The 22503-nt window shown below is 37.9% G+C and overlaps 4 protein-coding genes across 4 annotated transcripts in view; all 4 read left to right on the top strand.

Moving 5' to 3' along the window:
- Positions 1–22503, top strand: part of FUT9 (fucosyltransferase 9) — a 251541-nt gene that overhangs the window by 7124 nt on the left and 221914 nt on the right. The window lies entirely within an intron of this gene.
- Positions 1236–1754, top strand: LOC128585519 (eukaryotic translation initiation factor 2 subunit 2-like; the record flags this gene model as incomplete). The annotated part of the gene is made up of 1 exon (XM_053590596.1): positions 1236–1754. A coding segment is annotated over exon 1 (318 nt), but the record flags the coding sequence as incomplete, so codon positions are not given.
- LOC128586658 (forkhead box protein I3-like) lies at positions 1756–2541 on the top strand (the record flags this gene model as incomplete). The annotated part of the gene is made up of 1 exon (XM_053592666.1): positions 1756–2541. A coding segment is annotated over one exon (786 nt), but the record flags the coding sequence as incomplete, so codon positions are not given.
- On the top strand, positions 5369–6294 carry LOC128586657 (eukaryotic translation initiation factor 2 subunit 2-like). The gene has a single exon (XM_053592665.1). The coding sequence runs from the start codon at positions 5406–5408 to the stop codon at positions 5934–5936; it is 531 nt and encodes a 176-aa protein (XP_053448640.1). The 5' UTR covers positions 5369–5405; the 3' UTR covers positions 5937–6294.

Genomic DNA, 22503 nt, shown 5'->3' on the forward strand with positions numbered 1-22503 from the left:
GGGGCTGCATGCAGGCAGTCAACACAATGTGTCCTATTTGTCCATGTCAATAGCTTGTCTACCCCTGCTGAGTGGCTAAGCAGTAGTTATAGAAATGGGAGCAGGAGAGACATCCAGAGGTGTTGACAAGTACCTTCCATGGGAAGTGCAAAAGCTGGGACCAACTCCTACTGTTTCCAGTGGATTTCTTGCTGTGGTTAAGGGTGCAAGCTGTCTGGAGGGAGATGGCAAATCTAGCAGAGAATTAAATTTAAGCTATTCATAGCAGTTCGAACGAGCCACTTTTCCATGTATGGCTGAGATGCCACCAGAGACCTGGGCCAGTGCGTAAGCTGTGAATTCAAATATACCATTGCCATTTGACAAATGAGGTTCATAGGACTGTTTCTCATCTTGTTAGTCACTGAGTGTGAGTTGGCCCTGATTGAAAATCAGCAGGCCAGACAGTCTCAGACCAAGAGTTTAGTTTTCACAAGAGCCCAGTAGCTGCCTAACAGCTAGGTTTCTGTAGGGGTTCACCTGGTAGGCTCCTGTGTATCAGAGAGCTGACCTGTCTAAAATCCAAAAGGGCACCTGTAAGTAGAGGCTGCTTACTTCTTCCAGGGGCTCCAATCAGGAAAATCATCAGTTGCAGAGACTGTAGCTACATTAATGCAAAGAGAAGGCCTTGCTTGCTGGACAGCTTTCAACCTATTGTGTTGGTTTGTGCCTCATGCAAGCATGCTAATTTTTTGGATTAGATAATATAAAGGTCCAGGTAGAATTTGCAAGTGAGGCACATACCATTTTCAACACCTAAAGATTCCAATAAGATCCTAAGCTTTCTTTTTGTTCGTTGAGAATGAAGAGATAGCAGTTTTCTTTGACTACCAGAGGGAACATTGTCAGTCTGCCCACAGAGTCACAAGAAATTTTATTTGACAAGTAGAACCCTGAATTTTGTTGGGGTTTATCAGCCATCCAGTTGGTAGAATAGTGATAACACCACAGTCAAGGCCATTGCAATAGAAGCTCCTAACTTGCTCATCAAAGGCCGTCATCTGTATACTTACATCTTTGTACAATGGAGGATGGAGGCATTCAGGCTTACTCACCTGCTACTGGTGGCAAATGGCAGAAATATTTAGGTACCTCTGGGGGTAATCTTTGGTAACTTGTGTATTAGTGGCCATGTCACATGAATGTGACTTGGTCTTTGTCCTCAGCAGCCAGTAATATCAAGAAGATGAATTTGAACAGTCAAGGACATCATGCCAATGTTTAATTTCTTCAATGGATTCATTTATGTGAATATTTCATACTATGGGATTAACAATAATTCAGGCAAGAACCTAGTGCGTGGTGGGAGAGGTATCGGCAGGATCCGTGCTGCTGCCAGGGCTTGGGGCTGACCTGTCCGAGTTCTCGTCCGTGCCGAGCCCACTCGAACCACAGCCATGTCCGGGGACGAGATGATTTTTGTTCCTACTATGAGCAAGAAGAAAAAGAAGAAGAAGAAGCCCTTTATGTTAGATGAGGAAGGAGATGCCCAAACAGAAGAAATCCAGCCCTCAGAAACAAAAGAAGTGGAGCCAGAGCTGACTGAGGACAAAGATACGGAAGCTGATGAAGAGGACAATAGGAAAAAAGATGGTTCTGATGATCTAGATGACTTGAACTTCTTTAATCAAAAGAAAAAGAAGAAAAAAACAAAAAAGATATTTGATATTGATGAAGCTGAAGAAGGTGTAAAGGATCTTAAGATTGAAAGTGCAGAGCGCGCCCGAGCGCAAGCTCACGCTCAGCCACATCTACCAGTTCGTGGCCGACAGCTTCCCCTTCTACCAGCGCAGCAAGGCCGGCTGGCAGAACTCCATCCGCCACAACCTGTCGCTCAACAACTGCTTCAAGAAAGTGCCCCGCGACGAGGACGACCCAGGGAAAGGTAATTACTGGACTCTGGATCCAAACTGTGAGAAAATGTTTGACAATGGGAACTTCCGTCGGAAGCGAAAGCGCCGCTCTGAGGCCAGCAGCAGCTCCACCCTGGCTGCTGGGACATCAAAATCAGAAGGGCTCTCCTCAGGAACAGGGTCTGCAGTAAGTGGGAAGTCAGAAGCAGACAGCCCCTCCTCTCTGCTGAGGCCTTCACAGTCCCCAGAGCCTCCCGAGGGCACCAAGAGTACTGCTTCCTCCCCTGGAGGATCCATGCTCACCTCCGCACCTTGCCTCCACACTTTCTTCAGCAGTCTCAGTAACTTGAGTGTCGGCAGCAGTGGGAACACCCATCATCGAGCTCTCCCTGGCAGCCGCCACCTAGGAATCCAGGGGGCCCAGCTGCCCTCTAGCGGCTCATTCCCCCCTACCCCTATCTCTGAGACCTCGCCAGATGCCTTGCAACTGAGTAATGGCACAGGCAATAGCAGCAGCCAGAGATCTCCCTATTACAGCCCTTTCCCTGCCAGCACCAGTGGGGGCCAGAACAGCCCCTTTGGTGGCCCTTTCTACAACTTCAGCATGGTCAACAGCCTCATCTACCCCCGGGAGGGCTCTGAGGTGTAGGAGAGTGCTTCTTGGACCTCGGTATGCACACATTTAGGTTGGAAGGCAACTTCCAAGTCGAACCTGAGGTTCTGCATTTCTGCTGAGTTCCTCGGAGATCTTGTGCTCCTTTGAGTAACAAGTGTGTGGTTGATAACTTTGTCTACAAGCCAGTGAGCTTTTATAGATTTCTCTGCATATGAGCCTCCCTAAAGAGAAAGCCACCTCACTCTGTTCTGGGATAGGAACCCAGGGTGGCAGGGACCACATTTTTTTTGTTCATCACTGTATTCCAGGGTTGCAAGCTCAAATGTGTACAGGTGGTTAAAAAACATAAGCCAGCAAAGTTACTGGTTGATAAAACAGCAATTGGCACCTGAACCAGTAGAGAGTGGTTGGGACTGATCAGCTGAAGGCTACTGTGAGCAGCTGGTTATCTCTCAAATGACAGCTTTCTGATTTTTATTCAAAAAAGGCAGATAACTGGATTTTGATTTTTTTTTTTTTTTTGAGGCAGAGCCTCAAGCTGTCACCCTGGGTAGAGTGCTGTGATATCACAGCTCACAGCAACCTCCAACTCCTTGGTTCAAGCGATTCTCCTGCCTCCGCCTCCCAAGCAGCTGGGACTATAGGTGCCTGCCATAATGCCCGACTATTTTTTGGTTGCAGCCGTCATTGTTGTTTGGCGGGCCTGGGCTGGATTAGAACCCACCAGCTCAGGTGTGTGTGGCTGGCACCTTAGCCGCTTGAGCCACAGGCACCAAGCCCAAATACCTGAATTTTTTTATTTTTAATTTTGGGTTAATATGAGGGTACATAAGATTAGGTTACATTGTTTGCATTTGTAAGGTAAAGTCCAAAGTCTGAGTTGTAGTTGAGTCCTTTACCCAGAAAGTGTGCCATATACCCCTATATCATACCCAATAGGTGACCTAACCCCTCCTTCCCCAGATACCTCAATTTTTATAGGAAACCTCCAACTTTGCATCCTTTGCCTCTTTTTTTTTTTTTTTTTTTTTTGAGACAGAGCCTCAAGCTATCTCCCTGGGTAGAATGCCATAGCATCACAGCTCACAGCAACCTCCAATTCCTGGGCTCAAGTGAGTCTCCTGTCTCCACCTTCCAAGTAGCTGGGACCACAGCCTGCCACAACGCCTGGCTATTTTTTGGTTGCAACTGTCATTGTTGTTTGGCAGGCCTGGGCTGGATTCGAACCCACCAGCTCAGGTGTATGTGGCTGGCACCTTAGCCGCTTGAGCCACAGGCTCCAAGCCATCCTTTGCCTCTTATTAAAGCTTTTTATCATGCCTTACAAGGCAATACCACAAACCTTTGAGCTATCACAAGCTCTCAAGTCACCTCTGTCTGGTACATGGTAGTTACTAATAGCAATAAAACCACATGCAGCCAGCCTCTTGTGTCAGGCACTGTTCTAAACACTAGGAATGTATTAACTCATTTAATCTGCATGGCACCGTTGGAAGGTAGGTATTACGTTGTATTACCACTCCTCATTTTCCATATGAGGGAAGCAAAACTCCAAGATGTTAGTTAGCTTACCCAAAGTCACACAGATTGTAAACCGTAGAGTCAGGGGCTGATGCAGGCAGTCTTGCTCCTGCACTGGTGCTTGTAACCTCTGTGTTCTAGTTCCTGAAAACCCAAGAAGCCAACTTCCATAGGCAGACACAACTATAATATGTAGGGATAGGAATGGAACTAATCTCATTTGACCAAAGATTCTGAAAAACAAATCATTTGATAGGTTTCCCTGAGCAGCAAAGGTGGGGTATCACCTCTGGGTGACCATTGTCCCAGTTTATGAAGGTCAGCCTGACATCCAGTCCCTTTTAGTCTGTGTCCTGGATATTTCATTTTCTAACAAAGTTCGATAGAATTTTACTAAAATAGCTTTTAAATGGCGTTTTATAAGTTTTAATATAATATTTTTGGTCAAAATGTTTTAAAAGAGGCTAATCGGAGTGCATGATGTTTACAACTAATTATTGCAACCAGTTACAGATTTCTTTGTTGCTTCTCCACACCCACTGCTTAACTTGACTGGCTTTCGAATTTAAAAAAAGAGATAATTGTATTTAGTATTTATGTCAGCACTCCCTTTCACTTCTCAGGTCTGTCTTCTTTTGAATAATTTTTATGGTCATCCCTCCAGTGCTTAGTCCACAGTAGACTCACCTATTTGTTGAATGACAGAATTAATGGAAAGGTTAATTAAAATGAGACTAGTTATTGAATTTGTGGGAGTGGTATTCCAGTAAGATGAAGAAAACATCCTGAGTTGCATTTGTATTGTGTTTTATTTTTTTCCCTGCAACAATGAGAGAAGATATGTTTTTAAATCTCTGATGTGAGCAAGGCTAGTTTGGGGTTTTAATGTTTTAGAAAAAGGAATACAAGCACATTGTAAAGAAATTTTTTTAACTTTTCCCTGTGTATTCTTTTTCAAAAAGACTCTAATGGCATTATTTTAGAAAAATGTTTTATTTTGAAATATACATACAGAAAATTATTTTTTTAAATAGCTTTGAGGCACAAATTACATCACCATTGCTTTTTTAATATTATGCAGAAAGACAGCCAAAGAGACTACCAACCCGTATACTATGTGTACAAAAAACAATTTCTATGGATGTTTTTGTATATGAGAAATCATATGGACTTTTATAAATAATTGTTTCTAACACAATTCTATATTTGTAAATTAATTTATAATGTAAACCAGGGCATCAAAAAAAAATTCCCAAGAAAGAACACTGCATGCTGAGAAGAATCACATGAAATAAACTTTTTTAAGTGGCATAAAAAAAAAAAAGATTGAAAGTGACGTTCAAGAACCAGCTGAACCAGAGGATGACCTTGACATTATGCTTGGCAATAAAAAGAAGAGAAAGAAGAATGTTAAGTTCCCAGATGAGGATGAAATACTAGAGAAAGATGAAGCTCTAGAAGATGAAGACAACAAAAAAGATGATGGTATCTCATTTAGTAACCAGACAGGCCCTGCTTGGGCAGGCTCAGAAAGAGACTATACATATGAAGAGTTACTGAATCTAGTGTTCAACATCATGAGGGAAAAGAATCCAGATGTGGTTGCTGGAGAAAAGAGGAAATTCTTCATGAAACCTCCACAGGTTGTCCGAGTAGGAACCAAGAAAACTTCTTTTGTTAACTTCACAGATATCTCTAAACTATTACATCGTCAGCCAAAACATCTCCTTGCATTTTTATTGGCTGAATTGGGTACAAGTGGCTGTATAGATGGTAATAATCAGCTTGTAATCAAAGGAAGATTCCAACAGAAACAGATAGAAAATGTCTTGAGAAGATATATCAAGGAGTATGTCACTTGTCACACATGCCGATCACCAGACACAATCCTGCAGAAGGACACCTGACTTTATTTCTTACAGTGCGAAACTTGTCATTCTCGATGCTCTGTCACCAGTATCAAAACTGGCTTCCAGGCTGTCATGGGCAAGCGAGCACAGCTCCGAGCCAAAGCTAACTAATTTGCTAATCACAACCGGTTCTGCAAATGTGATGTGGAGATTTGGCTGGACAGTTTGCCATCAGAGTGGATATACCATTGTATTAACAACAAGATAAAAAAGCTGCCAAGTTCTTTGGTGAGTGGCTGATTGGTCTGAAATCCTTGCAAGATGCCGATGTCAGACATACTCATTACCCACTTTAACACCTGTCAGAGAAATGTGATATGTGGTAAAGAGGTGCTTTTTTAAAATCGTTCATAGACTTCTGTAAAATGCAAGATAAATTAAAGTTATTATAATAGTGAAAAAAAAACAAACAATAATTCAGTTGGTGGCAATCTGTTCTGCATTTTCAGTTCCCTCTAGCTTTCTCTCCACTGCCCATAAAGGGCTGTTGTGTTAAAGTACTGCAGCTCTTACTACCCTTATTCCCGTTAAGTCTGTAGTTAAGGGTATAACTACCTTTTTCATCCTGGGATTTTAAACTGTTTCCACTGGACTATCTGAGAGGAAATAGGGAAGAAGATTGGAAAGTGATTTACATGTGCCATTAGCATTTCTCTACCTGTGGCCTTTCCCGATTGTGATAATCTTCTCAGGCACTTAATGGATGATGAAGTATAATCATATAACACATTCCTTCTATACATTCAGATGTAGAAACAATAACAGTACATTGAATTTGACCAAAGGGCTCGATGCACATGCTAGTATCAGCTTGCCTTTTCCACTGTGAACCCTGCTTAAACTCCATGAGCTGAATCTAAGTTTTATCTTTCTGTAGATTCAGGTAAAAAAGGTAAGTTGTGTATAATATCCAACATATTCTAAGTTTGTTTTCCTAGAATTCTTTAACATATTTGGATGCATGCATATGTTCCGTTGGGCATAGGGATACCTTGACTTATAATCATGTTTCTATTTAAATCAACTGAAGTCATAGTGGAAGGGCAGAGGCATCAGAGAGCAGAGAAGGAGAGAAGCTTCGTATGCTATCACTTTCGAGTGATGTGGTGTCTCATGACATAGCCAGATTAAGTTTGAATAATTTTGGCTTGCCAAACACTCTGTATAGGGGAGCAAGACTCTTATGGTTGATATCATCTATTTCATCTTTGGTAATTCAGAAACCACAGCCACATGGCTGTTTTTGTAGGGTTTGGAGTTTGTGGTCTCTGGCTGATTCTGTCTTGACTACCCATGGGTGATTTTCTTTAGAGAATACACCTAATTTGGGGCAGTGGCTGCCCCATTATCTGGATAATAATGTCTTAAGTTCTCTAGGTTTCCACATTAGAGAAAGAGGAGTTTCTCTGCACAGTCCTGATGGACTCCAGAATTTATCTAGATTTCTTTGAACTTCCTTTTCTCTTTCTCTAGTGAGCAAAGTTCATCAGAACTTTAAATTCAATCTTGGGCGATAAAAGCCCAAATACTATCCATGCCTCATCTGTGGTTTTCCACAGCAGTTTTTCTGTTTTGGGATAATCAGTCCCAGATGACTAAAGCTTCCTTATAGCAGCAAGGACTCACTAAAAAGAAAAACAAACAAACAACAAACTTCCAAGAGATTTTGTTGTCACTTCCAAATGGTTCTCAGGTTGACATGATAGAATGATGAGAGATTTAGCTTAAGATAAACCAACATTTTCCATTATTCCTTGACAAGCAATAGGTTCTAAGATCTCTCCTTTCCCAAGTGAAACAGCCAAGATCCTAATGATTGACCTGGCTTCTTGTTCCAGAGTTGTCCCTTTCACACTCAGTGTATATGCTCATTTCTCTTAACTACTGTTGAAGGGGGATGGAAACTTCTGCCCACCCAGTACAAATTTTAGTATTAGTTACAATGTGGCACATTTAGGCCTGGCCTCCAAATTGTCAAGGAAGTCTTTCCGCTTAAAGGAAAATTACCAAAAACCAAAATAGTATTCTGGCATCTGTATTTTATCTATTTTCTGTTGCTTAGCTTGCAATAACCTCCTTGATTATTCCTCATTAGCAAGTGGAGGACCATCTATTGCCCAGTTGACTATTTGGTTTGCAATTGGTTCCCATAGACCTCCTTGAGATGATATTTATAGACTTGTAAGGGCCTCATCCTCCCTCTTCTGTACAGAAAGATATGTCTCTGTCAGCATTTCATCCTCATCACCAACATTATTAAAATCTCCAAGTGTCTGAGATGTTTCCTTGCTTGTGAGTTAATATGAAAGCCTGCTGCTGTGTCATAGATGCTAATAGAAGACAGTAGACTCCTAGGTCAGAAATGAAGGACAATTTATTTTTCACAACAACTGCAGAGGCATATGTATCAGCATTTTTGTACTGGTTTCCTGGGCTTTAATTTCCATAAAGCAACATGAAACTTACCCTAAACTTAAGGAATGCAAAATTTTTATAATGGCTAGTAACATGCTTCTATTTGTTCCAGAGGGGATCCTATTTCTATCTTCCAAGGCTGTCTGCTTTACATATGTATTTTTAAAATACTTCAGAATAAAAATTGTTAGTAATTCTTTCATAGTATGTGCAGAAATATGAAAGACCCGTGAGAACTTATCTCCCAGTAATACCAGAAGGCTTCAATGAGGGGTAGACTCCCTATGTATGGTATGATCTGTATTCCTCCTGCTATTTCCTAATGACGGAATAGCTTAAACTCCTGTTACCTGGGAACGGTGAACCTCTTACTAAGATAGAAATTAAGAAGGAAGGTTTTAAGTAAAAGCTGTATTTAAAGTTCAATATTTGACTTGTAATTAGTTCCTCTTGAGTATATAGATTACAGAACAAGGCACATGAAGGAACTCCAAATCACTATGTCAGGAAGTAAAAATTTGGAGCTAAACCACAGAATATATGAAATGTATGTTTTGTGCAATTATAGTGGATTGTAAATAAAGTTCATTAAGCAAAAATGTAGTATATACATGGTTCCCCATGGCTTTAATGTTTCTCCAATGCTTTACTGTTTGAATGGTGCCTAAACTTTTCCACGTAATCAAAGGAAAAAGGTGCATTACTACTTTACTCTGTTTACCTGTGGACTGTTTTATCAGCACCAAACATAGCTGTCATTTTCTCCAGTTGGCTTGTCCTGGACTCCAGGCTGGGATATACGCCCTTCTGCTGCACTAACAATGCCCGGTCTTATCCGTACCCATTTTATAACTTTACAACATCACACTGGCCTTATGTATTTATACACATTTTCCTGGCTGGATCACTCTAAAACAAACCTTGGTTGCTTATTAATCTTTGTACTCCTAGTGCCTGTATTTGTAGAGTTGATAAAAGTTCCTAATGACCAGTAGTTTAGTTATAGTCATGTAAATAGCCAAATTTTTGTGTTTACTCCTAGTTTTAGAACATCCTGAAGCATTTAAAGTTATTTTTTATATGTAGTGAAACCTTAAGATTTTATCATGCCACACCTTCTGGGGGCAAGACATGACTGCAAAAGGGACTTTACCTAACAATTGCAATCAGTGTAACCTGGCTTATTGTACCCTCAATGAATCCCCAACAATAAAAAATAAATAAATAAAAAATAAAAGATTTTATATAACTTATGTAGTTTTAAACATTGAGGGAAAGGGAGCAAAATTAAATGCAAGACTTTGCTTCATTATCAAAAGATTGGGAGTCACTGATTTGTATTATCCAGAATTGATTTCTATTCTAGCCTTAAGTCAGAAATGTCATATCTTCTGACTTTTCTCCTTTATCAAAGAGATAGATTAAAGGTGAGTATGCTTCCCTTCTTCCTTTTGCCTTGGTGCATGGATGTCCTTCCTCCATCTTTTTGTCATAGTAATTTTTCTCTGATGTTCAGCTGTCTGCTGCTCAGACCTGTCTTTGAAGTTTCTGTCACCTCCCACTGACGATGATTGCTGTTATCACCTGTGCTGCCAGGCCTGAAGTCTGGTGCACTTCTCCTCCTCCTTTTTTCTCAAATTTTCCAATGTCTTCTGACTCTTATTCTTTACTCATGTTCTAAAAACAACAAAAACATAAATGAAAAGCCTGTCTCTAAGGGACAGTCGCTCTTTCCTTCTGTGCAGTGAACTTGAAAGATTAGATAAAATGATGGGCCCTCTGTTCTCTAACTGCTGGATACTTGGGGGGATGCCTTTATCTTCACTGGAACTCAAGGGCTGATTTTTCTGCCTGTGTTCCAGAGGCATTTTGGAAATCTAAGAATTCTAACCATTTTTTTCTTTCACTATTTTCTTTATAAAAGACAAGTCTTTGGCAACTACTTGTTGCTATATTGCCTTTTATTTTAATGGAACATTAACAAGTGAATAATTTAAAACTAATGAACATTAATAACTTAATGTTATTTAAGACAGTAAAATGGTTGAGGTGAATCAAATATAAGATTTGTTTTGATGGGAAACGTGGAAGGTCAGGAAATGACTTCGGCTTGTTTGCAATATAAGAGTGGCAACCTTTACAGAGAAAAAGGGGAAGATATTGAATAATAGAGGAACATAAAAATACTATAGAGGAAAGAGTGGGCAAAGCAGCAAGTTATTGAACGATAAAGACAAATACTTACCTGTGTTACAATAGGTCTCCATGGAAGCCTTGAGCATGCGCGCTCCCACACACGCACGCACCCATGTTCTCTCTCTCTCTCTCCATGTGGGAGCATGCATGCTCAAGGCTTCAATATATATAAACAGTCCAAGGTTTATATATATTGGATCCCCATCTAAATGTTAACTACTAACTATTTAGCTGAAAGACTAAAGTTGTTTCTTATCTCTAAAATTCTTTCTCCCATTATATAAACATTTTGCATAGTTAATATGAATGTGGAATTAGATAATGTGTAGAAACCCCTAAAACATTAAACTGCCACTGTAAATTCTCATTTAATAAATGTTCCATGTTCTCCATACTTAATAATTTGAAAAGACATAATCATTTCAGTTTCTAACAAATGAAACGAGTCTATTTCCCAATTAAATAATTAGCAAGTGATGATCAGAAAATCCAATTAGATAATTAGCAACTCTAAGGCCACTAGAAGAACTTTGGCTTTTCAGAATATTATATAGTGAAGCAGGAAACAGTAGATAATGAGCACTGAAGAGCTAATTAGAGCCATATTTTCCACGACAAAATTAAGTAAACACTTAAAAAAGTTCACTTATTTTAATTATTATTAGATCAGTGTGGTATAACATTTGTGAGAGGAGTCCTTCTTTTATCTAGAATGGACACTGCAGGAAAGTCCTTTTCTTATCTAGAATGAACAAAACTAGAAAGAGTGTAAATACCACCCTAATAATAAGAAAAAGTCAGATGAACAAAGCCACAGGTTTTACTGAACTTGTTGGAACACTGCAGGAACAGGGCAGACAGACACCTGGAACGTCACGAATGGGAAGGTTGCCCCGTGGACAAATGAATCACAAGAATGGTGTTGTATTCAGCAGAGAACAAACAGAAAAGGACATGGCCACAGGGAAAGTGATGATCAAAAGGATTATCATCTGAATTATTTAATAATAAATTCTCTAAAGAGATAAAATTCTAACAAATTGCTAAAAGCCGAATGTGGCTAGAGTGACAGTGTGGAATTGCTGGTAACTCTTGACACAAGGGGAGTTTGAACTCAATCACTGTCCCTTTGATGTGAACTTCCACCAGGTATTTATGAAAAATATTGGAAACAGAGTATGAGACAGAGAGAGCTTCTCTCAGTTATGCGGGTGCAGAGTAAGGAGTTGGTTACCTCTGTAGCTAGAGCACAAAATGCCACTTTCTCCAAGTTCTCCTCCCATATCCTATCTATGCCCAAGGCTAAAGGAATCTAAGTCGTTGTTGTCCTGAAGGTCAACTCCTGACTAGATTAATTCAGTGCCTCAAACTAATGGGTTTAAGAGTAGAAAAGATTTACTCTGTTTCCAGGCATAAATTATTGACATCTATTTCACACTTGATATTTAATAAAAAATTACATCTAAGAATTCAGGCAAAAAACAATCTATTGTCAAGAGTCCAAGCAATGAACAAAATTAGACTAAGAGATGACCCAGAAGTTGAAATTATCAGGCAGGGACTTTAATATAACTATCATTAATGTATCAAATAACTTAATGGAAAAGGTAAAAAAATGTGTATAAACAAATGGAGAATTTCAGCAGAAAAATAGAAAGTGCAAGAAAGATTCAAACGAGGGTGCTAGAAGTAAAGGAAATGTTATCATAGATTATAAATTCTATAAATTCTATAACTGGTCCATTTTCCAGCAAGACAGCTATCCTAAATATGTGTGCAACAAAATTCAGAATCAAAGAAGCAAACTTGGTCAACTGAAATAATAAAAGGATAAATCCACAATTATGTCTGAAGACTTCAGAACTCCTTACTGACTAGAAATCAGTAAGCTTATCTAGAAAGCCTGAACAACACCATCACCAACTTAATATAGCTGATAATTATAAAATACTCTTCCCAATAAAAGTAGAATATGGGAGAAAATTCTTTATACATTTAAATATTTTATGTATAGGTATTTACGGTAAAGGACTGATATGTAGAGTATATAAAGAATTCTCGCAATTCCGTAATCATACGCAAACCTCAAAACAATCATATGCAAACCTCAAAACAATGAGTTGAACAGACACTTCAAAGGATAGAGAGATGTGATTGGCAATAAAACACAATAGACTGAAACATAAAACAAAATCAAAACAACCAGCAGCAGACAGGAACACTTGGTCTCACTGAGTGTGGGCGAGAGGGTGGTACAATTGAAACACTGGAGGTAATGCAAAATGGGACTGTCATTTTAGAAAGCTGTTTAAGAGTTTCTTATAAAGTTAAAAATACAAATACCATATAACCTAGCAATACTATTTCTAAGTATGTACTCAGGTAGAATAAACATATTTATCTGCATGAAAACATTTATATTCCTACTTGCCAAAAGCTGGGAACAACCTAAGTGTCCATCAACTGCTGAATAAATAACAAACCAGTACATTCATAGAGTGGCACCCTACTCGGCAATAAAGTAAAGTAAAATACTGCCAGGGAAAAGGCACTCAACAGGCGATATGCCATACAATTACATTTCTATAACATTTAATAAAAATCAAAACTTAGGGACAGAAAACATGTCAGTGGTTTTGAGGGGTGAGGGTGGGAAGTAGAGATTGAGTTCAGAGTGGTAAGAGAGAAGATTTGGGAGTGATGGAACTGTGCTATACCTTAATAAGTAGTGGTGGCTTGTACTTTCAGGCTCTTGTCAAAGTTCATCAGTTCTCAATAAACCTTTAAAAAAATTTAACCAACCAAAATTTAAACCAAATTTCAAATTAGGTTCTCAATAAACCTAATTAAAAAAAACTATGACTAGAACAGTAAGATAATTCCCATTAGCTATATCTGCATATTAGCTACTAATTCTGCCTGGTGATGATTATTTCACATATTTTAATTCTTTGCAGCTTGAACATTTGAGTACATGTTAAACAACCTAATCCGTGCAAGTAACGTTTTGCATCAATCCAAAGTATTGACATGCACATTATTTCATTTAATCTTTATAATGTCGAAGAGTTGCTAGGGATAGGCTTTTTAGACTGACTAGTAGATAAGACAACTGTAATTCAGAGAAGTTACATGGCTTGCTAGTGCTACTAAGTATTGGAACCAGACCAGATATCATATACAGACGCAGTTTAGCTACATGCAGAATTAGGGTAGCTGACCCCCACATCATCATCATAGCCTAGTGCAGCAAATTGGCCTAGCAAGAAATCATCTGCCCCCAACAAATGCACATTAATTATTTAACAGATGGTGCAACCTTAGATGGTGCCATGGAATATTTATATTGTAGTAACTTATAAGGCAGCATAGCTTTGCTCCATCTAGTTAGTATTCATCAAAAAAATTAGTTATGTTAATTAATACTTTTTGAAGAATTAACTATTGCTCTAAGGAAATTGGTCCAAAATATGAATACTTCTATTTTTAAGTGATTTTTATGTTGTTTTTTTATAATTAGTTTTAATTATATTCTCCAAAATCTTAATTTATGATGGATAGGAAATTAAAACTAGTACTTTATTGCAGTTATTAATACTTTAAGGAGGACTGATCCTCAGACATTCAAACTAACAAAATAAGACAAATGCAACAGATTTGTAGCCAAACTCGGTGAATGTCTTTCCAGTTTGCAATTGTGTCTTTAAATATTCCAAACTTGAACTCTATGCACTAGGACTGCATTGCTCTCAACCTTTTCAGAAGTAACTTCACTGGACTAAGCTTTACCATTCACGTTTTCAGTCTACACTGGGAAATACTGTTGGATTTAAAGTAAGGATATTATAAAAAACCCAGTTCACTACTTTATATAGGGTTCTTTTATTAATCTGCAGGAGAAATGTTTCTCACATTTTGATTTCCAGAGGAATCACACTTATTTTTTTACTGATCATAGTGGATTAGCCTCTTTTCAGTGGCTGCTAGGAAACTCACAAATTTATGTCTTGAATAACTATTAAGAGACTGTGGCATGCATTTCTAAATTACATAACTTTATGAATGCTCTTGCTTAATTTTATGTTTCCAATCCTATTTGGTTAGTTGTATTCTTATTATTATGCATGCAGAAATGTCCAACTTTTTTTTTTTGCTAAAGTGCTTTCAATAATTTTTTGTGTATTTCACGTGTAGCCCAAGACAACTCTTATTCTTCTGATGTGTAGCAGGAAGAAAAAAAGAGAGTGTGGTACAATTGAAACACTGGAGGGAATGCAGCAGACATCCCCGAGTAAGAAAACACTAGAAAGAAGGAAGGAAAAGAGGAAGGAAGGAAGGAATGCATACATAAACTCAGATATGCTTGAATATTGCATGTTAACAATCTGAGTAAATCTATATTACGTTACTTCTATAAATTGTACACTCTCAGTTACTTAGTTGAAAAGAGTCTTTGAAAAACGTGTTGAAAATTTTAATGTTAAAAACATATGTAGTAGGGAAAAGTTTAATGAAATGTTCTATACATGAAAGTAGGCAGTAAAATTTACTCATGTTTTCTATGCTCAGAACTGCTGGTTCTTAACCAGATTATGAAAACTGGGAGTCACTTCATTATTATTTCTGTGTTCACGTGGATTCACAATGTTTCAGGTTCCCGACTTAAGCCAGGCGCTGTCTGTACGCAGGCTGTGTAACCAGAGAGATAACAGCATCCTACTGAGATAATATGCTTTTATTCCTAATGGCAACCTGAGGAGTACATGAACAGCACATATTATTAAAGCAATTGTAAGAAAACTTCAGGCCAGATTTGCATCCTGTTCAACTCGGCATGGCAATTTTTTGATTCCCAGAAAGAAGTTTCTGTGCTGCTACCCAGGAAAAGAATCCAACCTATTAAAAACAATTACATGTGGTTTCTGCCTCATGCAATGAGAGTTGAAATTCTATATAATTAATTACACCTTATGCAGATAAAAAGAAAAGAAATTTAAAAGCAAACTAGCCTACTAGTAAAAGGATGAAAAATGTTGAAAGCTCATTTATTATCAATAGTTTCATAACCACTGTTCAGCTTTGTTCTAAGATTTTGAATATGTTGGGTAGAGTTTCAACTGCAGAAAAGGTATTTGTATTACTTTTTTAGCTTCTGTGACCTTACCTCTAAGTCTCACTGAGAACTTTTGATCGCTAATTATCTGCTAAATAGTGAACTTCTATTAAATAGGAGTATTTTCCTGGTTGATGAGACACAGCCACTTCTAAAATGGAGTATAGCAATCCACAGATAGAATAAAATTATTTATAAAGGGAAATCATTCCTCCTATAACAGGAAAAAGGTCTAGAATACATAGAAGTCACAATCAATTACACAGCCTGAAAACTATCCAGCTTCCTCGAAAACTGTCCAAAGTCAGTATCTCTTCATCCGGATGCACGCAAAAAGTTAATTGACATAGGCAAGGTGTTTAAATAGCATGGAATATGTTAGAAAGTTCACTTTTCAAACCAAACGACTATATGGGTAAGCTATCTACTTTCTTAAATTTGTCTGTCTTCTAATATTCACAAATTTAACACACATATACACACTCAAATGCACACACTTTTATACATATGTACATATAGATTGCCAAATATATAAATACACATACAAATATGCTCACATGCAAACGCACATATACATACATATACTTATACATAAATACTCCCAATCATAAATAGTAACTTATTTAAATACTCTAAATCCAGGAGAAAATTCCAAAGTTTGCTATAAAGACTTTCAATTTGGAAACAAACCAGAGTGCAAACAAGAAGATGAAAAAGATAAGCCCCAGAGAGACCTGGATAAGAAGGGTAAATCTGACTTGACTTTGTAACTCTTTCCCAGTATGGATTTCCTATTTCCTTCTTAGTTCTTGATACTTGTGTCTTTTTTTTTTTTTTTTTTTTTTGGCTCCTTACTATATCACATTGTCCCTCCGAATGAAGCAGGCAGAGGAGCAAGAGTTCATCTCTGTAACGACTTGGGAAGGGATAAACTTTATCATCGTGATAAGGAGCAGAGGGGTGCAGAATCAGTATAACTGTCATTAAAATACAGTTGTAGGAACTATAAAGCCCTTCGCCCACTTAGTCACTGTTTTACCTAGGAAATTATTTCCAGTATAAAATCAAACCTGTAGAGTAAAAGAAATAAGAAGGGGGGGAAGAAACAATAAATAATAAGTAAATATCTATGTGGACTGCAAAGTATAATTCATGTAAGGAACAGCAAACATTCTTACATTATTTTCTGTAATTATCATCGCTATTCAACAAACATCTATTAAACTAGCATGTGAACATTTCAGTGCAAGACAAATGCTCGAGATTAGCAAATGAATCAACTGGAATGAATCAATCTGAGATGCAACAGAGCAAAATAATTATCAGACATTTATACTGCTGTGGAGGTGATTTAATTCTGTGTTTAGGAAACCACACCTGTGTCCTTATATCTCTCTGAACACCAGCTTTGCCCCTGCATTAAAGACAGAGTGCTTGTTTGTCAGTTATCAAAACTTTTAACTGGAGGTGAAGAAAGAGAAATTAGCCATGATGTCTCTTGCTTTTTCAGCTTCTTAACCTCATAAGAAAGATAGATCTGTTTTGGCAGAAGCACAAAGCAGAAGCATTGGGAACAATGAAACTAAGAAGAGGGTACTGGTGGCTTGGACAAGTGATGACAAGCAAATGACTTCAATAAGAGGACACGAGCAAATGAGCTACACTTTTCTGAAAGCTCTGATTAGAGAGGGATGAGTAATCATCAACTCAGTTAACTCACTTAGGGTCATGGTGTTACTGGGAATAAGAAATCTTTATTAGAAAGAAAACAATGCAGCCACATTCTTTAATAAATTATGATCTTTGCAGAATACCACAATGCACTACCACACATATGCAGAGAGAGAGCAGGGACAAGAAAATGAAAGGGAGGTACACACACACTCACCTCTAGACAGGAGGCCACATTATCTACCAAGTTCACACAATTAGTTCCAAAGCCAGGACTTGCATCCAAGTCCCTAATGTCTATACTAGGGACTTTTAACAGTACTAGGTTACGTTGTCTTTTAAGTGTTGATTGGAGAGAATGAAATTTAATAATTCAATCAATATAGTGGGCACTGTGGCTCTCGTCTGTAATCCTAGCACTTGGGAGGCCAAAATGGGTGGATTGCCTGAGCTCATGGGCTCGAGACCAGCCTGAGCCAGAGTGAGACCTTATTTTGAAAATAGCTGGACGCTGTGGCCGGCACTTGTAGTCCCAGCTACTTGGGAGACCGAGGCAAGAGAATTGCTTGAGCCCAAGAGTTTGAGGTTGCTGTGAGCTATGATGCCAAGTTACTCTACAGAAGGCAGCAAAGTGAAACTCTGTCTCAAAAAAAAAAAAAAAAAATTCAGTGAATGAATGAAGTAATGAAGCAACAAATAAGCAATGAATGTGAACACGTTCATGCCAATTAGTCCTTTGAAGGAAAACCAAGAGGATATTTGGCCTAGGTTGGTGTTGATGATATTTAATGATTTGGATACAGAAGAAGGTGGGAAACAGCAAACCCCAAAAGAGGCAAGCAGAGATAGCAAAAGCACAATTTAAAGATAAACCTCTCAAATGATCCTTATCTTTATCTGGACAAAATTATGCAAATACTCAATCATTAGTCTCTAGTGTTAAAAAAAGAAAAACATCCTTTGTGCTCTCTTCATAGAAGTGTACTCAGAAATAATACCTGTTGTTTTTAGCCACTTATGCCTAATTGTGAATACAAAATCACAAAGGGGTAGATTCTTAAAATAATTACACCCAGTGATGGGTGAGGTGAATGGGACAGTCGTTGATTTATATCAGTAAAACATGCAATGCACTTGAATGTTGGCCAAGGTTTTAAGTTGGACTACAATTCTGATGTATTAAAAGCATCCAGAACAACTAATTAGTGACTAAGAGAGACACCTAAACACATCTGAGACCTGTGTCCTCACCACAGGTGTGCTCTGCCTTGAACCGAGATCAGTGCTTCAGAGCTCAGCCCAAAGGCCAATGGACCATAAGCAAGATGTATGTTCATGGTGGTGGCCCGTTAACCATCACCTTTCTGCTTACTACCCACTCTTCATCAACTCCCCATCAATTCATGAAGTGCCCACAAGGTCCCATATCACTGAGCGTATAACTTTGTCTTCATTTTTTATGGTACACCCTTCATCTTCTTTCATTCCATTTCTTGAACATGACAAGTTTGCTCCCACTGCAAGGCCTGTACCTGTCATGTTTTTTTGTGCCTAAATTGTTCTTTGTTTATCCAGGCCCCAACTAAAGCATTCCTCCTCCTCACAGAGGCTGCTCCAGTCACCTTATCACAAGCAGCCAAACTTGTGGTTCATCACTCTCAGTCGTACTATTCCATTTTATTATTTTCATATTCACTTACACCATTTAAAATTTCTCTTGTTTTTATCATCTATCTTCCCTGCTAAAAATGCAGCTTCATGAGGACAGAGCTTATATATCTTACTATTAATTATGTCTCCGTCACCTGAAATGGTCCAAGCATAGAACCAGTGAGCAAGCGTGCAGACTTAATGGAATGAGTAATATATTTCCTTTATGTACTGTATTTTCTAATAAAATATTGTTTCTACAAGAGTTCCTTGGATTGCAACTATGTGAGAAGACCATATCTTTTGTCCTTTAAACTCAAATTATTTTTTCTCTCTTTCCTTCTTTTGCTTGCTTGCTTTTCTGCATTCTTTCTCTTGGTGTTTATTGTTTATCAGTTACCATTACATGATAAGTACCATTAACTAATACATCAGACCATGTATGTGGACTATAACCTTAAATACGTTCAAAATGTTTTTAATTTTGACTTGTTCTGAGTACGGTATGCCAGCCTATTGTGCAGAGACTATAAACTATTTTTTCTTGTCATCTCACTGCTACCCTAGTGCCAGTGCATAGTTGTTTAAATGGTCCCCCTATTTAAGAATCATTTAGAACAAAACACATGCTATTTGAGGCACTGAAACATTTCAGCCAAGAAGGACTACAACCATTTCATTTATTTATCTATCATCTAACTAGTATAGTCATGTGTTCTAAAAAAAGAGTGTTTCCTATTATCTAGTATTCTACAGGTGAAAAGGCACAGGAATGCAAAACCATGACATATTCCTGGAACTAAAATCTCCAAAATTTTTGGAGAATAAAGTCGAAGTAGAGAAGGAAAGGAAACGGTGGGAGATGATATTGATAAAGATCAGATCACAAAGCATCTTTAGTGACAGACAACGGGGCTTGCATTGTATTCTGTAGGTGATGACTCCTGTTCTGTGGGATCCTGGAAGCAAAGTGGAGGGTTGGAGAGAGTTAACTGAGACACCACAGTCTAAATGAAGGGTGTGAGGCAAGGACTGTGCAGTGTGGATGGAGGAGAGTCCACGTGAAAAGTGCCTGTTTGGGAGGTGGGGTAACTGAGACGGGAATGATGGCATGTGGGCATAAAAGGCCGCGGAGCAATCTCAAATGAACCCCTGTATTTGTCTTGATGGTAACATCCACCAAGATATTAGAAGATGGGCACGTTTGTTAGAGTTGATGCAATACCATTTTCTTTGTACACTTGGACCTTATCACTTTTCTGTGTTTTTGTTTGTATGTAAAGGGTGAAAGGGGAGGATGGCAAAGGAAGAGGAAATGTCATGTTTTGAGCGGAAGTGTTTCCTCTTACCTGGCGACTCCCTGCCCTCTCTTCTCCATAACGTCCCTGCTTCTTCCCTAGACCAGGGCTGTGTGCCTCCCAGCGTGTGCCTGCGCCTCTCCCAGGTTTTATCTCCTCTGATCCTTCTTGCAAAATGCAACTTTGTCAATGTTACTTATTTACCAGTATCTTCCCCATCTGCCAACTTCTTGAACACGGGGTTTATGGGAACCATGAAGCAGCCAGAAGAATGCCTGACACACAGTAAAGTGTTTTACATATTGAATTTTTACTCAAGTGTTCATAAGCCAAGAAAATCAGGGTGAAGGATTCTCTTTTACTCCTAATTCTTCCTTATTATGCTTGGTAGAATATATGATCTGTAATCTATATGTAAATAGCATAAACCTTGTATAAATAATTCTAAATCAAATATAATATTTTATTGTTCTCTGAATGTAAACAGACATATATTCATATTAAGGTAAATGATTTTGTATATGGGTTTTCTTCCAAAGTCCTGTCTGTACATAATGAAATAATGACAAGTCTGTGGAGCTACTGGCAGTGTCGTGCGAAGAAAATGTACTGAATTGGCTCTGTCATTTAACTGGCCCTGAGATGGACTCGGGAGGTGACACATTTAACTATTCTGAACATGAGTTTTCCCATTCATAACAGCATATTTCTAAGGGCATCTAGTTCCAAAAAATCTCTGATGTATGATTTCTTTTTTCTTGAAACTCTTTTTAGGACACTGAACAATCCATTGATACATATATGGTAACCATTTGTATTTTGTGTTAATACTGGTGAGTCTCTTATCATAGGCTAACCCTTTTATGGAAAAATATTGTCGAAGAATAATATTTTTTCTATTATGTTTATGCTGAAATAAGAAGAAAATAACAAATAATAACAGTTATCTAGTTAACTCAGAAAAATAAAGGATTACTGGAAAAATCCAGGAGATTAAAGCAGAATTTATCTTGCATGAAATTGATCTTTATTTTGTTATCTATACATAGGAAAGAAATGACTGTACAGTTTTATTCCATATTTTTATACCATAACCAAAAATAAAAATAATTTGCATCCAGAAGAAAACATGTAACTAAAACATCTGGAGAATTTTTACAGAATGCCAAGTATTTACACAATTGAGTTCATTTTTTTTTAATGAATTGTTTAAATATCTGAAGTGTTTTCCTTCATTTCTAACATGAAATCATAATTTTTCCTGGCGATATTACAATCATTTCAACAAAGACTACCTCTGATTTCACACTGAGTTATTCTTTAGGTTTTAATTGCTATAACATGTCTCAAAGAAGAGATGAGAATACATTTTGAAAAAAAGCTAAGCTCTGTTTTGAGATTATAAAGAGAACATAAAAATGACATTTTCTTATAAAAACATTTTATAGTTTTCACAGAGCCATAAAGAGTCCAACATATAAACATATATACACACACAGGTATACATGTAATTATTAGAGCAAGTAATTATTAAGGCTTAATTTATTAAATTCCCTTTGCACACATAAAATATGTACATGTATACCCGTGTGTGTATGTATACACATATACATAATTCTCTTTGACATTATCATCCAATGTACCAATGCTACTTTTTAACTCACATCTTATGACACTCAGTTATTCCCAGCCTCTCTGCCCAGTTCACTTCCCTCACATCCTGGGGTTCAGCCTGGCCAGGTAAGTCAGAACTGTATACCAAGTTGTGCTTGCAGTCACCAGCGCCCCAGAGCCTCTAGTGCATAGCTGCGGTGGGAGTTGAGGAAAATGTGGTTATGCCTATAGGACACAGTTACAGCTAGCAATTATGGACATGGAGGCAAGCAGGTTTAACGTAACTGTGAGAACTCCTAGACAGGTATTAAGAACAAAGCTTGCATTTGGTTGCTTCCTATATATATATATATATATATATATATATATATATATATATATATGAGAAATATGTGCATATAGGTATATTTATACACACACACATATATATAAACTAAAAAAGTAGAAGTAAAAAAAAAGCTTGTTTCTTTAAAATTTTGTACACTTACAGTTTTTTCCATTTTATTGGTATTTAAAACATGTGGAAAGGTTGGATGTGGTGGCTCATGCCCGTAATCTTAACACTCTAGGTGGTTGAGGCAGATGGATTCCTTGAGCTCAGGAGTTT

The sequence above is a fragment of the Nycticebus coucang genome, chromosome 5 (assembly GCF_027406575.1).
Source record: "Nycticebus coucang isolate mNycCou1 chromosome 5, mNycCou1.pri, whole genome shotgun sequence".
Taxonomy (NCBI): Eukaryota; Metazoa; Chordata; class Mammalia; order Primates; family Lorisidae; genus Nycticebus; species Nycticebus coucang.